General features: G+C 43.0%; 1 protein-coding gene, 1 long non-coding RNA gene and 1 pseudogene across 2 annotated transcripts; 1 reads left to right on the top strand and 2 right to left on the bottom strand.

Annotated features, from left to right (window-relative positions):
- Nucleotides 1–1,256: 1,256 nt before the first annotated feature.
- Nucleotides 1,257–14,184, bottom strand: LOC136354129 (cysteine-rich receptor-like protein kinase 19; annotated as a pseudogene).
- On the bottom strand, nucleotides 2,302–2,815 carry LOC136353910 (uncharacterized). The gene is made up of 2 exons (XR_010737424.1): nucleotides 2,700–2,815; nucleotides 2,302–2,620 (listed from the first exon to the last, which is right to left on the bottom strand). It is a non-coding gene; the product is annotated as an uncharacterized lncRNA (long non-coding RNA).
- Nucleotides 14,185–14,227: 43 nt separating the features above from the next.
- LOC136354128 (uncharacterized) lies at nucleotides 14,228–15,315 on the top strand. Its single transcript, XM_066305808.1, has 3 exons — nucleotides 14,228–14,976; nucleotides 15,062–15,085; nucleotides 15,174–15,315. Exons 1-3 carry the CDS (start codon nucleotides 14,228–14,230, stop codon nucleotides 15,313–15,315), a joined length of 915 nt encoding a protein of 304 aa, XP_066161905.1.
- Nucleotides 15,316–16,469: the final 1,154 nt, after the last annotated feature.

Raw genomic sequence — 16,469 nt, 5'->3', positions numbered from 1 at the left:
CCATGTTGTTAATGATAAACTGTTGTCTCCATTTGCTCTTTGTTTTTGAAAATCCAGGCTCCAATGTGTGTATTGTTTTTCCTGAAAGTCTACCAAACCAGAGCATGTGCTAGCTAGCATCGTGGGAATTTTATTTTGGGAGGAAATTACTGTACGAAAGGCTAACGCAGTGTGTGCGTGTAAGGAAAAGATACACAAAATCAAATGTTACAACTCTACAGGAATTATGTAAAGTTTTTTCTAGCCATTGCTGCATGTGTGTTCTGTCCGATTCTTTTGCTCTTATGGATAACAAAGACAAAATCAGCTCTAAATCTATCTTTGCAAGCTTCTGTTGAGGGATTAATGTTTCTGAAAACTTTGTTGTTTTTGAGAGCCAATTACTCCATGCCATGATTATGATGATTTCCATGTAGTAAGCCATCGCAGAAGGTTCATTGAAAGGTGAAAGCTAAAATAGAAGGACATGAGGTTCATTCTTGCATGTTTCGCGAGCCTCGCTAGAGGAGGTTTGGCGACCATTTTCCCCTTGGAAGTTAGGATTACTCGGTTATCACCCTTCTATCATCAATCCCCCCTGCCCCAAGGCTCAACTTGTCCAGCCCCACGGTTTTACATACCCACGAGATATAACCAGATGATCTAGTCACAAAATTATCATGATGGGGAGTGTCACTGTGCATTGGTAAGACTGATTAGTTGTTACAGAGCATGACACTATTACCCAGCATGATAACTGAATCAGAATAGGGTTCACCACTCATAATGTACATCAGGCAAAGAAAAGTAAATACAAGAAGATTATTGCAGTGGAGCATGGATCAAGCATCTCACATCGACAAAAAAAAGAACCACACGTAGATGGATCATGCCATCAGCATAAATATTTTTTTATGCAGCAGAAGTCAGGTACTCAACCTTCCGATTAGCCCTTCTTTCAGAGAAACCTGGCTACATTCAGATAAGTTCAACTTCAGATTCTTCCAGATCAATTCATTCTTGAGCTACGTCTTTACCATGACCCTCGCCAAGAACCGTCCGTCAACTTACCATGAAAGAGAGAAACTTTTACGCTTGATCTGGAAGAATGTTGGTACCTACTCCTTCTGTTTCAGGTTATAAGACTTTTTAACATTACCCATATTCATATAGATGTTAATGAATCTAGGCACACATATATGTCTAGATTCATTAACATATATATGAATGTGGACAATACTAGAAAGTCTTATAATATGAACGGAGGAAGTATATTGTTAGATGATCATTTGGCCCTTTTTGCAATTAAGTCTGTAGATAATTTCCCCCATGGAAGGCCTCTCCTTTGATTTTTTTTTCTACACAAGCAAGCGCAATATCGATGCACCTTTTTACTTGTTGGAGGCAGTTTGCCTCCAATACTCGGTAGTTGGATGCAATCTGTGGCATTTTTGACCAATTTTTATGTACCTGCAAAATTTTAATAAAGAGGCTGTACTAAGAATAAAATTGACAATATAACGGCCATGTTGGAAACAAGATTCTTGAGATTGAAACAGACAAAGATATTATCTTACGTTTTCGATGAAGTCTTGTGAAGTCATGTCTTGACTAGTCGAATCGACTTTTAACCCTGTCACTATCTCAATTATTAAAATCCCTAAACTGAATATATCTTATTTGGTTGAGATTTCACCGTCGTTGTAATATTCTGGGGCCATGTATCCTCTGAATTAGACAAACATTTATCTTTAAGCATTCTTATAGGAGAGAGTACAAATGGAAAACAGTAAATCTTCAATAAAGAAAATATGGAAGCCATAATAAGGATTGAGATCCGATAACTCACTGGTGGAGAAACCCTTTGTAGTCCCGGTTCGTAACCCCCCTTTAGTCCCGGTTTCCAAACCGGGAGTACCAATCCGGGACTAAAGATCGCTATCTTTAGTCCCAGGTGAAATAACCGGGAGTAAAGATCGATCTTTAGTCCCGGTTGGTAACACCAACCGGGACTAAAGATGGCTCAGCCACGTGGCCGGCTGAGTCCCGGTTGGTGTTACCAACCGGGACTAAAGATCGAGCTGACCTTTTTTTTTTTTGCATGGCCCTGTTGCTGTATGGTTTATATATATATATATATATATATATATATATATATATATATATATATATATATATATATATATATATATATATATATAAACCATGCATATATATGTTTCAATACATATATATGCATACATATATATATGTATATATATATATTATATTATATTATATGTATATACATGCATAATATATATGTATTTATACATATATATGTTATGCAAATGCATATGTATATAGATATATATATATGACCAAAATATATTTACATTATAGAAAATGTGTACACATGCATATAGAAACATATGTAGTCATGTATTAATTACAATCCATTATATGTCCTAGCTAGCTACGATTTCGACGTAGTAGTAGTCGCTGCTAGCTCAGAAGATAAGGACCGGTGAATTGTGTTTCCGTCGTAGTAGAATTCACCCTTGGGATCAAGGATTTCTTCGTTGATGAATCCCATGAGTTGTTCTTGAACCGCTGCGATAAATTCCTTGTGTGTGGTCAGGTTATCCCTCATGCGAATAAACTATATGAATGTATGAAATTGATTGGTAATTAAACAAGAAATCGTTACGTAATGAAATTTTGAATTTATTTGTACGTACATCGAGCTCTCTTGTGGTGATGATTTGGTCTGCAAGGCAGTGGCAATACTCACACACGTAGTAGCCGCACAAGTTAGTTCCCTGCTTTTGCTTTGCGCACTACAAATAAATGACAAATTAACGGCGTGAGATCTAATTAATATACAGTTGTATGTATTAATTTGAATCGGAGAAATATAAATGTAGAGCATGTGTACTCACAGGAAATTTGAACTTCCGCCTAAGTCTTTCTCTCCATTTGCCGCGGACCAAATGACGGAACCGATACCAAGCCCTACATGGAGTTTAAAGCTATGATTCATAGTAGCAATTAACATAACAAGATTTTCTTAATTAACAGAGGAACTTATGACGGTACCTGTCTATAAGTTCGAAAACCTTGTCAAACGTAGACTCTTTTTTATCCATTGAGTCATATACGTTGACGGTGCAGGCCGACAGGTCGAAGAGTAAAAGCACCCAGTGGAATCTGCAATGTGCGTGGGATGCATTACATATGAAACACTTAGCAAGTTCGTACGGGAATGAAATTTGGTATGTAGGAAGACAGTAAAATTGAACTAACTCTGTGTTGTACGGCAACAGTATGAACGTCTTGTAATGCTGCGCCTTCAGGAGATGGACGAGATTGTCCTCTGTTTCTTGTGGATATTGGTCGAGCATTGCGACGTTTACTCTCCGAGGGTCGATGAATCCAGTATCGAAAACCCTCCGCCGTCGGGCCCTTTGAATCTCCATTCTACAACGATAAAAGGGAGTATTTTATTTTATATAGTCTACTTATATACAAGGACCTAATTAATTAAAGGAGACGTATAGTAAGAAATCTAACTGAACGATATACTTACAAAATCCAGCAACTCATAATAGAGACGTCGAGGGCGTCCAGCTGGTATAGTTCGTAGATTCCCCTGAAATTGATCCAGAGAATGTCATCTCCTTGCAAGAAGTCCGTGTCCCTGATCCTCGCTCCGATCATCTCTCTACCGGTGGCGCTCATCTCCATGTACAGCTGATGGAACTTGTACATTTGTGTGGGTAGGGACTGCAGCAGCTCAGGCTTGACAAGCGGTTTACCGAGTTCGTACATGTATTTCACTTCCGCCTTTTCGATTGGTGCGACTCCTAACAATTGATCTATAGTTAGACCGGTGTCAGTAATAAATTGTTCTATCGTCATTTCTTTACCGGTCACCAATGGCTCGATCTCCTGGTTTGGTTGCTCTCCAAGCTGAGGGACTGGTTTGGACTTTCCAGAAAATGCTTTCTTTAGCGTTCGCTCATAGTCCGATAGCTTGATGGCCTCCTTGACAGATGCAGACATACCCCTGAAGAAGTTCCTGACACTGGGGTCTATAGGAATCTTCTTTTCTGGACTTCGAGGCTTGAATTGTCTCTTGACTTCTGATGCAACGTAAGCGTCAAGCTCCTCTTGCGTGCAATCGTACCCCGGGTCCTTGTTCTTGGTGGCGTCAACTTTCGCCTTCTTCGTTGCCCTTGTGTGGGCAGGCGATGGAGCTGGGGGGGCCCTTGACTTTGAAGGTGCCGGAAGAGGAGCTTGCGGAGGAGTAGGTGTAGGAGCCCGAGGAGGAGTCGGTGCAGGATCCTGAGGAGGAGTCGGTGCTGGAGCCTGAGGTGGAGACGGTGCTGGCGGAGCATGAGGAGGAGACGGTGCAGGATCCTGAGGAGGAGATGGCAGAGCCGGAGGAGATGGTGCATGAGACGCCGCTTGTCGCCTAGGGAGGATGATGTACCGCCTGCGCCATAGAATAATGGCATGGCTTGTGTCTCGTAGATGCGTCTCACCGTCTCCTCCAGGGTAATCCAGCTCGAGGTCCTCGTACGCGCCTTCGACCAACTCAACTTCGACCTTCGAGTATCCTGCTGGAATCGGCCTGCAGTGGTAAGTACCTGAAGGGTCCGTTGGGATGGCCATGCCCGACGCCACCTTCATGTTGTGAGAGATTATTTATTAGTAATCAACATATATAAGCAGCAACTAGCGGAATGGCTAAATCTTACCTTTATTGATAAGTTCTTGAAAGGAATATGCAGCTCACATGGTGTCCGCTGAGTGATGTCATCAACGGGACAGGTCGATTCGTCCTGTGTTTGCATGGCGTCCATGCTCTGTGATCCTACCTGCCCCGTTGAGGCGCAGCTGCTACGGTTTCCTGACGGGCTCACCATTGCAGGAGGAATGGTCGGCTGGGGATCATGGGACCGATGTGCGGCCATGCGTTCATCAACCTTCCTTGCCACCTCCTCTTGCATGTTGAGTTCGTAGCTCGATACCCGGAACTCTAGGTCTGCAATCTTCGCCTCGGTATCTCTCTTGCTCCTCATCCGACTCCTGTACGTGTGGATGTCCTCCTTGAAACCAATCTTCCAAGGAATCACCCCTTTCCCTCGTGTTCGTCCTGGATGCTCTGGAGTCTGCAGGGCGAGTGTCAGCTCGTCCCTATCTCTGTCTGGTCGGAACGTGCCCTGAGAGGAGGCTTCCACTGCATCTGTTAGTCGTCGCGCAGCCTCTCGTATCTGATCGCCAAAGACCAGTGAGCCATCAGCTGGGTTGAGCGTTCCACCGTGAGCATAGTACCAGAACTTCGATCGTTCCGGCCAATTGGCTGTTGCCGGTTCGATACCCCTCTCAATCAAGCTAGCCTCCATCTCCTCCCACTTCGGCATCGCGACGCTATAGCCTCCTGACCCCAAGTGGTGATGGTACTTCTTCTTGGCGGCATTTTCTTTGTTTCTTTCCATCATCGCCTGCCCTTGTTCACCTGTCTTATATGCAACGAACTCGTCCCAGTGATCCCTTAGCTTTGGGAATGTGTCGAAGTTCGGTGTCTGCCCCTTCAGTATATACTTCTGGTACAGATCTCCCTTGAAGCTCTGAAACTGTTCTGCCATTTTCTTCAGAGTCCACCTTTTCACTTTGTCCTCTGTACCCGCAGGAAGGGTGAATGTCTCGAGCATTGTGGTCCACAGCATCTCTTTCTCCGAATCTGGGACAAAGCTCTCATGATCTCCACGTGCCCTTGTTCTTCGCCAGTACACCGTACTGACAGGCACGTTATCCCGCACAACCCAACCGCTGTGACGTACATAGTTCTTGGCGGCTTCGGCCGGGGCACTAGGACGTCCATCTTCTTCCACTTCCGTTATGATGTGCCGACCCTCAAGCTTCTTCGCTGCACCTCGTTGCCCGCGTGCCCTCTTCTGTCCAACGGAGGGTTGACTACCACTAGCCTCCTCCTCCTGGTTCCCCTCCACATCCCTTTCCACATGCCCCTGCTGGTTCCCCTCCGCATCCCTCTCCACGTTCCCTTCCTCGTTCAAGTACTGGTTTGGATCCTCGTTCCCCTCTTCTTCATTCCAGTTTTGGCTGCTTCCCTCCGCGATTGTATCGTACAATATCTGTTCCTCATCGCGGTCAGCCATCTGTTGATACAAGAAACATCTGCTAAGTCACGAGACATTTATGTTTTAACAATCTAAGTCATGTATGCTAAGTGTAAATGTCGTACATTAGAACCCTACACAACCTTACGTGCTAAGTCTAATTATAAATCGTGATATAAGCTAAGTCTAGGTGACGTATATTATACAACCCTAGCTAGTAAATAATTATATACTAAGTCTAATTACAAATAAAATAATCTTATATTAAAACTCAAATAATATTACATGCTAAGACTAAAATAGTCATGTATATGCTAAGTGTTTCGTGCGTATATGCTAAGTCTAATTAAGACTACAATAGTCAATTGCTACTTGTCGCACCAATTCCGTAGTCAATAATTACATACTAAGTCTAATTACAAATAAAGTAATCTTATATTAAAACTCAAATAATATTACATGCTAAGACTAAAATAGTCATGTATGCTAACTGTTTCGTGCGTATATGCTAAGTCTAATTAAGACTACAATAGTCAATTGCTACTTGTCGCACCACTTCCGTAGTCAATAATTACATACTACAAATAAAGTAATCTTATATTAAAACTCAAATAATATTACATGCTAAGACTAAAATAGTCATGTATGCTAAGTGTTTCGTGCGTATATGCTAAGTCTAATTAAGACTACAATAGTCAATTGCTAGGAGTCGCACCAATTCCGTAGTCAATAATGTCATACTAAGTCTAATTTGCAATAAAATAATCTTATATTAAAACTCAAATAATATTAGAACACTACACAATCTTATATGATAAGTCTAATTACAGGTCTAATAATCTTAATTAATTGCATTACAAATATAACAATCATTTATATTATTACGTCACTTGCCTGCTCCAATTCCTTCTAGGGCTAGCTCTTCCACTCAGGCTTGACGGACGACTCCGACAACACGTCTTTTCTGCAAGATACAAAAAGATGTATTAGGATAAATGCGAAGTAACATATATATATATATATATATATATATATATATATATTGCATTTCACGTTAACGTTCGTCCTCGTTCGTTCGCTCGTTCACGTTCCCTAGCTCGTTCACGTTCGTTCGCTCGTTCTCGTTCACGTTCGTTCGCTTGTTCTCATTCACGTTCGTTCCCTCGTTCTCGCTTGTCTTCGTTCGATCGTTCTCGTTCTCGCTCTCGTTCGTTCGATCGATCGTTCTCGTTCTCGTTCACGTTCTCGCGGCAACGTACGTTGACGTGTTCGTTCTCGCTCTCGTTCGTTCGATCGTTCTCGTTCTCGTTCACGTTCTCGCGGCAACGTACGTTGACGTGTTCGTTCTCGCTCTCGTTCGTTCGATCGTTCTCGTTCTCGTTCGTTAACGGCGGTGTGGCGGCATCGGGGCGGCGGTTGGCGCGGCGGCATGGCGGCGGCGGCGGCGGCGTGGCGACGGCAGCGGCGGCGTGGCGTTGCGGGGCCGTGGCGGCGGCGGCGTGGCGTGGCGGCGGCGGCATTGCGCGCGTGGCGGCGAAGGCGGCGGCGGCGTGGCGACGGCGGCGGCGGCGTGGCGTTGGCATGCGGCGGCGGCGTTGCGCGGCGGCGAAGGCGGCGGCGTGGCGTGCCGGCGGCGGCATTGCGCGCGCGGCGGCGAAGACGACGGCGTGGCGTGCCGGCGGCGGCTTGGCGCGGCGTCGGCGTGGCGCGTCGTCGTCGTGGCGCGGCGTCTCGTGGCGGGCGGCGCGACGGAGAGAGATCGAGATCGGAGAGATCGAGATGAAGGGAGATCTGGCGGCGGCGGCTCTCACCCCAGAGATGCGGTGGCAGCGGAGGAGGCGGATGCGGCGGCGAGGACGACGAGCTCGAGACGACGGCGAGATACGGCGGCGTCGGCGCGGGGATTTGCCCTAGGCAGTGGCGGCGAAGGAGAGAGGCCGAGAGAGATCGATCGGCCGAAAACGTCTAAGTGTTGGTAAAGAAGACGAGGGCGCACCGGGAATATATATACCCCCGGATCTTTACTCCCGGCTGTTCTCAACAACCGGGACTAAAGATCTTTAGTCCCGGTTGTTGAGAACAACCAGGAGTAAAGAAAAGATCTTTACTCCCGGTTGTTGAGAACAACCGGGACTAAAGAAAAGATATCTTTAGTCCCGGTTGTTCTCAACAACCGGGAGTAAATATCTTTTCCCGCTATTTCGAAATTCTTTTTAAACCCGGTTAGGGTTAAGAACCGGGACTAAAGATTATAGCACTGCATATGATTTTCGCTTACATATGTGTTTATAAAATAGAAGTTAATGCATTAACATTATTTAAAGTACAAAGATTAATGACAATTACTTCGAAAAATTATTTTTGTCTGTAATAAATTAAGTGGATAAATCGTAATAAGCAAATATATGACTTATAATTAATAAAATTTCCAATATATATATATACTTAGCATATATATGAATGATATTATTATATTGGTAAAAACTCTAATTAAGATATGTATGTACATACTGCATGATTTAAAATTAATAAAAATTGTAATCATCATATATACTTAGCGTAGGAATTATATTAAATTAAATGCTAAAAACTCTAATTAACATATGTAAATGCCACATGCATGATTTAAACCTTTTAAAAATTCGAATAGTCATATATAAGTAGCATATGAAAGATAGTAAATTAAATTGTGAAAAACTCTAATATATGAATGATAGTTTTAAAAATATATTAAATTTAATACTTTTAAAAATTCTCCAGTCAATTATAATTAGCATATGAATGATAGTAAATTAAATGTTAAAAACTCTAATTAACATATGAAATTGCCACTTGCGTGATTTAAAACTTTTAAAAATCCTCTAGTCAATTATAATTAGCATATGAATGCTAGTAAATTAAATGTTAAAAACTCTAATTAACATACATATGAAATTGCCACCTGTGTGATTTAAAACTTTTAAAAATTGTAAGTATCACATATAACTAGCATATACATGATTTAAACTTGTTGAAACCTCTAATAATCGTGCGTAATTAACATATGCCATACATCAATTGATTTATATGGATAATCAATACATCCAAAATAGTTTACATCGTGTACACAATAATTACGGCATTACATCGGCGGTGACGGTTGACCGCACATACTTTCTCCTCACTATTGTTCCCTCCTTGTGATCGCTGCGTGAGTAAGGGGTGTCCTCATTTGATAGGAGGATGCTAGGGTCAATCGTCACCGTGAAAGGGGGTTGACCATCCAACTGATCGTAATCCTCGTCAGTCTTGTCCTCAACTCTGACGATTTTTCTTTTGCCTGGGAGAACCACTTGACGCTTAGGCTCATCAGGCCCTCTGCCCTTCTTTCCTTTGCTAGACATGTCCTTCACGAAAAAGACTTGCGTTACATCATTGGCAAGGACAAAAGGTTCGTCCGAGTATCCAACCTTGTTAAGGTCAACAGTTGTCATCCCACTGTCATCAATCATTACGCCTCCACCAGTCAACCTAACCCATTGGCACTGGAACAGAGAAACCTTGAGAGGACCATAGTCAAGTTCCCATATGTCCTCGATGGCACCGTAATACGTGGCAGTTGTTCCATCGTGTCCCATGGCATCGACACGAACAACGCTGTTTTGGTTCGTGCTCTTCATGTCTTGGGTTCTCGTGTAGAATGTGTACCCATTGATCTCATATCCCTGGAATGTCGCGATCGACCCAGACGGTCCCCTCGCCAGGAAGGCAAGTTGTTGGTTAATCGACTCGTTACCCATGAGATGTTGTCGTAGCCACGCGGGGAAAGTATCAATGTGATGCCGTGTAATCCATGCATCGGACTTACCGATGTTCCTGGCGCGAATTAGAGCCAAGTGCTCCTCGATGTAAGGAGCTACCAATGAAGAGTGTTGCAGAACAGTGAAATGGGCTTTACGGAATAAATTGTTGTCTACCGTCATTATTGCTTTCCTTCCGAGAGTTCCCTTTCCCCGTAGTCTCCCTTTATGGCGTGATTCAGGTACCCCGATTGGGCGAAGGTCTTCGATAAATTCTACGCAAAATTCGATGACCTCCTCTGTTCCATAACCCTTGGCGATGCTTGCCTCTGGACGAGCACGGTTACGAACATACTTCTTCAGAACGCCCATGTACCTCTCGAAAGGAAACATGTTGTGTAGGTACATAGGCCCGAGAATACGGATCTCTTTCACAAGGTGACAAAGCAGATGCGTCATTATATTGAAAAATGAAGGTGGAAATATCAACTCAAAACTGACGAGACATTGCACCACTTCATTCTGAAGGGCTTCTAATCTATCCGGATCGATGACCTTCTACGAAATTGCGTTCATGAATGCACATAGCTTTGTTATTGTTGCCCGGACATTGTCTGGAAGGATACCCCTTATTACAACTGGTAGCAGTTGTGTCATCAACACGTGACAGTCATGAGACTTTAGGTTTGTGAACTTATTCTCCTTCGTGCTTATTATTCGCTTGATATTCGTGGAGTATCCAGACGGTACCTTTATGCTCTCCAAGCATTCAAACATACTTTCCTTCTCTGCCTTGCTAAGAGTGTAGCTGGCTGGACTCAAGTAATGGCTTCCTTTCTCCTTTGGTTCCGGGTGAAGGTCGCCGCGTTGTTCCATATGCTTCAGATCATTACGTGCTTCCAGTGTATCTTTCGACTTTCCGTATACACCTAGGAAGCCAAGAAGGTTTACGCAAAGGTTCTTAGTGAGGTGCATCACGTCGATTGCGTGGCGTACGTCCAAGAATTCCCAATATGGTAACTCCCAAAATATAGAGTTCTTTTTCCACATCGCCGCGTGACCATCTTCGCTCTCTATATGCTGGCTTCCAGGCCCCTTTCCGAACACTACTTTAAGATCTTTAACCATAGCAAACACTGTTTTCCCGCTGCGATGTTTAGGCTTCGTACGGTGGTCGGCCTTATGTTCGAAGTGCTTGCCTTTCTTCCGTACCGGGTGGTTTGCTGCAAGGAATCGACGATGACCCATGTATACAACCTTCCTACAGTGCTTAAGATACGTACTTTCTGTTTCATCTATACAGTGAGTGCAAGCCTTGTACCCCTTGTTGGACTGTCCGGATAGGTTGCTAAGTGCAGGCCAATCGTTGATGGTTACGAACAGCAGCGCTCGTAGGTTAAACTCCTCCTGTTTGTCCTCGTCCCACACGGGGACACCTTCCTTCTTCCACAACTGTTTAAGATCTTCGACCAGTGGTCTTAGGTACACGTCGATGTCGTTACCAGGTTGCTTGGGGTCTTGAATAATAATCGGCATCATTATGTACTTCCTCTTCATGCATAGCCAGGAGGGGAGGTTGTAGATACACATCGTAACGGGCCAAGTGCTATGGCCGCTGCTCATCTCTCCAAAAGGATTCATGCCATCCGTACTCAAACCAAACCGTATGTTTCGTGCGTCCTTTCCAAATTCTTTAAATTTTCTGTCGATGTTTCGCCACTGCGAACCATCGGCGGGGTGTCTCAGCATCCCGTCCTGTTGACGCTCTTCAGCGTGCCATCGCAACATTCTAACATTCCCCTTGTTCCTGAACAAACGCCTTAGCCGTGGTATTATAGGGAAATACCACATCACCTTAGCAGGAATTCACTTCTTTGTTAGCTGCCCGTCAACTTCTTCTGGATCGTCCCGTCTAATCTTGTATCGTAGTGCTTTGCAAACAGGGCATGCTTCTAGGTTCTCATACTCCTCACCGCGATATAGGATACAATCGTTCGGACATGCGTGAATCTTATGAACTTCCAGTCCTAACGGGCAGACTATCTTCTTAGCCTCGTACGTTGTCTCGGGCAATTTGTTTCCCCCCGGAAGAATGTTCTTGACGAGTTTCAATAAATCGCCAAATGCCTTGTCACTAACCCCATTTTTTGCCTTCCATTGCAACAACTCTAGAGTGGTATCCAACTTTTTGTGCCCCTGCTCGCAACCTGGGTACAACGAAGTTCTGTGGTCCTCCAACATCTTGTCCAATTTATGGGCCTCCTTTTCACTTTCGCAGTCCTCCCTGGCGTCCTGCAACATCTGACCAAGATCATCCGCAACGTCGTTACCATCAGCAGCTATTTCCTCCTCGCCCGTTTGATTTCCTTCAAATCCAACATACTGAGCAAAGTCCGGAATATTGTCGTCTTCCACTTCATCTTCTTCCATTTCAACACCTTGCTCTCCGTGGGATGTCCAACAATTATAGCTTGGCATGAACCCCGACTCAAACAAGTGGAAATGAATAGTCCTGGATGCAGAATACTCCTTCTGATTCTTACACTTATTGCATGGACAACAAATAAAACCCCTTTGCCTGTTAGCTTCGGCCACTCTCAAAAAATAGTGCACGCCGTCAATAAACTCTTTGGACCGCCGGTCAGCGTACATCCATTGCCGATCCATCTACATGAGTCAAAAAAAACCGTACACAAATAATTATTCTTACAATAATGACAGTCATACAATAATTATAAGATATCTTTATTCATACAAAAATCATAAAATATTACACCAAATAATTCTTAAAAACTATTTGTAAAGTTTTAAACTAATTTTAATGTGTTTTACTTCTTTTAATTTTCATTTTAGTTTGTTTTCTATTATTTAAGATTAACTTTCACTAGAGTTTTCCTTCTCAACTATTTTATAAAACCTTGTTTAGCAAATGAACTAAATTTCTATATATTCTTTCTTCCCCACACACATTTTCTCTCTCATCAACTTACAACTAAATTTTGGAGACAAAAAAAGTGTGCAAAACATAGGTGCAAATGTAGTATGACAAAAAAAAACATTGGAGGATGAAGTTGCAAACCTTTTAGGCACCTCCGATTCGTATGTAATCACCAAAATAAATTCAATAGAAATTTTGGCATGACCTCCCCTCTTTTTTGAAGAAATTTTGAAGCTTGCTCGGGCAGCTGGAGGAGGAAGAAGACACCGGGGCTAAAGATCACCGGGATCTTTAGTCCCGGTTGGTATTACCAACCGGGACTAAAGTTACGACTTTAGTCCCGGTTGGTAATACCAACCGGGACTAAAGATCCCGGGGGGGCCTGACATGACCTGACAGCATTCGAACCGGGACTAAAGATGATCTTTAGTCCCGGTTGGTAACACAAACCGGGACTAAAGATCAAATATGCCCGTCACCCTTTTGAACCGGGACTAAAGATCATCTTAAGCCCCGGTTTTTATTGCATCCGGGACTATTGTGGAAATCGGCCGACCGACGAAAGATGGTTTCTCCACCAGTGACTGTTATAGTACGAGTTCGTGTTTGTTCTTCACCTAAGAGCCTTGATAGGCCAAAATCTGCTATTTTTGGCATCATATTATCATCCAACAGTACATTGCCAGGTTTAAGATCCAGATGTACAATGGGTCTTTTCAGTTCATGTAAGAACTTTAAACCCTGACATATCCCTTCAATAATTTTGAAGCGCATGTCCCAATTTAGTTCACTGGATTCACCTTTAGAAATGAACACAATGATGTCACTTTCAAAGAAGAAAGTTGAATGTTTTCTGTCAGTATATCCTAACTGTGCTAGAACCGTCCATGTTTACCGTTTGTTTTGATAAATAGATGTTTCTAGGATTTTCTTTAAAAATCTATGCTTTAGATAAGTAGCACTGTATTTGAACACAAGTTGATAAATAAAGTGGGATTAATATTCAGTTATGTTACATGGGAGTTGGAGATGGAAGGGTGTCAAGGATCATACCATATATATACTTGTCAAGACTTCTTCTAGGCAAATACTCGTAGCAGAGTAACTTTTTTGATGTTTCCACATAGAAAAATTTCCGGTTGTTCTCCACCACATCCTTCCGTATTTCATAACAGTATCCAATTAACTTTACCACATTAGTGTGGTTGAGATCAATAAGAATACCAGCCTCGCTCTTAAACTGTTTGTCTTGATTAACTGCAGTCACACTATCTATAAGCTTCTTTACAGCAACTACTTCCCCATTTGGAAGCACTCCCTGCTTAACTTCTGTTGTTAGTGTAGTCAAATATATTGTATACATTCTGTAATCATCGATTTTTTTAGTAATGGAAAAAAAAAGCCAAATGTACCTTGTAAACCACCCCAGGAAAGTCATGGTTAGGATAAGTGATAAAAAAACAAATGGAGCTAGATGGACAACTACTATATGCCTAGGAATTCTAAAAAAGCTCAATGTGTACATCAATGAATCAGCTTTTTGCCATGCCATTTGCAATGGAGGTGACAGTTTTGAGGTTAACCACCATGAACATAGATTTACAGTACACCTAGACAAGAAAGAATGTTCATGTAGGTACTGGCAGCTGTCAGGATTGCCCTGCCCTCATGCAATATCCTGCATTTTCTATAAAACCAATAAGCTTGATGACTATATTGCTGCATGTTACTCTGTGGAAGCATTTAGAAGTACCTATGACCACTGCCTTCAGCCCTTAGAAGGTATGAGTGCTTGGCCTCAGGATGATAAGGAGCCACTCAAAGCTCCAGGGTACATAAAGATGCAAGGCAGGCCTAAGACTACAAGGAGGAGAGAAATGCATGAACCACCTAAGCCAACAAAGATGTCCAGGTTTGGATCAGTGATGAGGTGCACAAGGTGCCATCAGGTTGGCTACAACAAGTCTAGCTGTGCAAAGCACAATGCTCCTGCTGCATGCACTTCTTCAGCTCAACCAATGGAAACTCGAAGTCAGCAAATGGTGTTGTCAAACACTCCAGGGAGCTCTGCTCAAAGTAAGAAGAGAAAGGCAGCCACTGTTACTACAACAAGTACTACCATTCAGTCCAGATCAAAAAAAAAACGAAGAACAAGGTATGTGCAATACTTGTCCCCATACTTAATTCTCTTGTGATTACTACAAACTGACTTCCAACATATGTTGCATACTTGACTGCAGGCACCCATTGAAACCTAGGAGCTGGTTAGGGTTAATGCTAGTGCTAAGGTACCTACAGAGCATGGTGGATCAGCTAGGGTTGATCTACATGCCATAGTTCCCCATTCCTAAGGATCTACAACTGCATCTGCAAGGTCACTTCTGGAAGAGCATTTGTCTCGGTCTCAGCTCAGGAACCATCCAACAACAAAGCAAAGAAGAAATCTGGTGGGGCACTACTTCTAATGCCCCCATGGCAAAGTGACAAGCTCTGAATGTTGCATGTCTATTTATGTTAGAGTAATATGCTCTGGATGATGTAATGGCAGACATTTTAGCCACTTATCTCTGTTCTATTGCTAGACTTATGGCTATTATTGCAACCATCTGTGATGTAACGTCCAACAATGTGACTTGCTTTTGTAATTGCCAGACTTCAGGGATTGTATTACTAATGCATCCCTAATGGCATATTTATGGAGAAACTATTTAACTCCAGTATTCCCCTTCTGTTGGTGCTTGTGTGCAAATTTTTGTGCTGCTCCTGCCATTCCCTTGTGATGCTGCTTGTGTTCAAATTATTTTTGCTGATCCTGCCACTGAATTTTTTGCTTGTGTTCTACTGCACCCATCTATCAAATGTTGCTGCTAGTTTGCAAAATTATGCCAAGGTCATGCACAAATTTTTTGTAGCTGCCAAAGCCAATATATGTACTGCAAATTATGCCAAGGTCATGGACAAATTTTTAACTGACAAAGATCAACAAATTTTTAACTGACAAAGATCATTCATTCCAAATGTCTTCAGCAAACATAAAGGGTACTGGAACACATTCATAGTGCTTCCATTTACATAATACTAGCCACACATCAATTCTTCCCAAACAACAACACAAACAACACAAACATAGCTGACAACATACATATTATAGCCACATTTCTCTCCTTCTCTAACTTTTGGTTTCTAGCCTTCAAGATTCTAATCTCTTCTTTCTTCAAAGCATCCACTCTGCTAGCATCCTCTATAGCTTTCCCCTGTTCTACCCTCTTCGCCCTATTCTCTTCAGCATCCATCTGCAGATCTTTGTTCTCCCTCCTCAGATGTCCGTTCTCCCTCCTCAGCCCTGTCACAGCATCTCGCAAATCATTCAACAACTCCTTGATGAAGCTCGTTGTCGGACCGTCGCACCAAACCCAGAAATCACAACCCCACTCCTGCAACACCAAACCCTAAATTTAACAAGACAAATTTCTAGCACAAATCAACAACAATCCATCACTTACCTGAGCATTTTGGCACTTACAATACCATCGCCCTGGGTTATCAATGCTCCACGAAATCCACCATGCCGCCTTCGCAGGGCAACGGCAACGGCACATCACCGCGGGTTGGTAATCGAGAGGACCAACCCGATACGGCACGGGAGAA

This window comes from Oryza sativa, chromosome 11 (genome assembly GCF_034140825.1).
Source record: "Oryza sativa Japonica Group chromosome 11, ASM3414082v1".
NCBI classification, from domain to species: Eukaryota; Viridiplantae; Streptophyta; class Magnoliopsida; order Poales; family Poaceae; genus Oryza; species Oryza sativa.
This window is presented reverse-complemented; position numbering and strand designations above follow the sequence as displayed.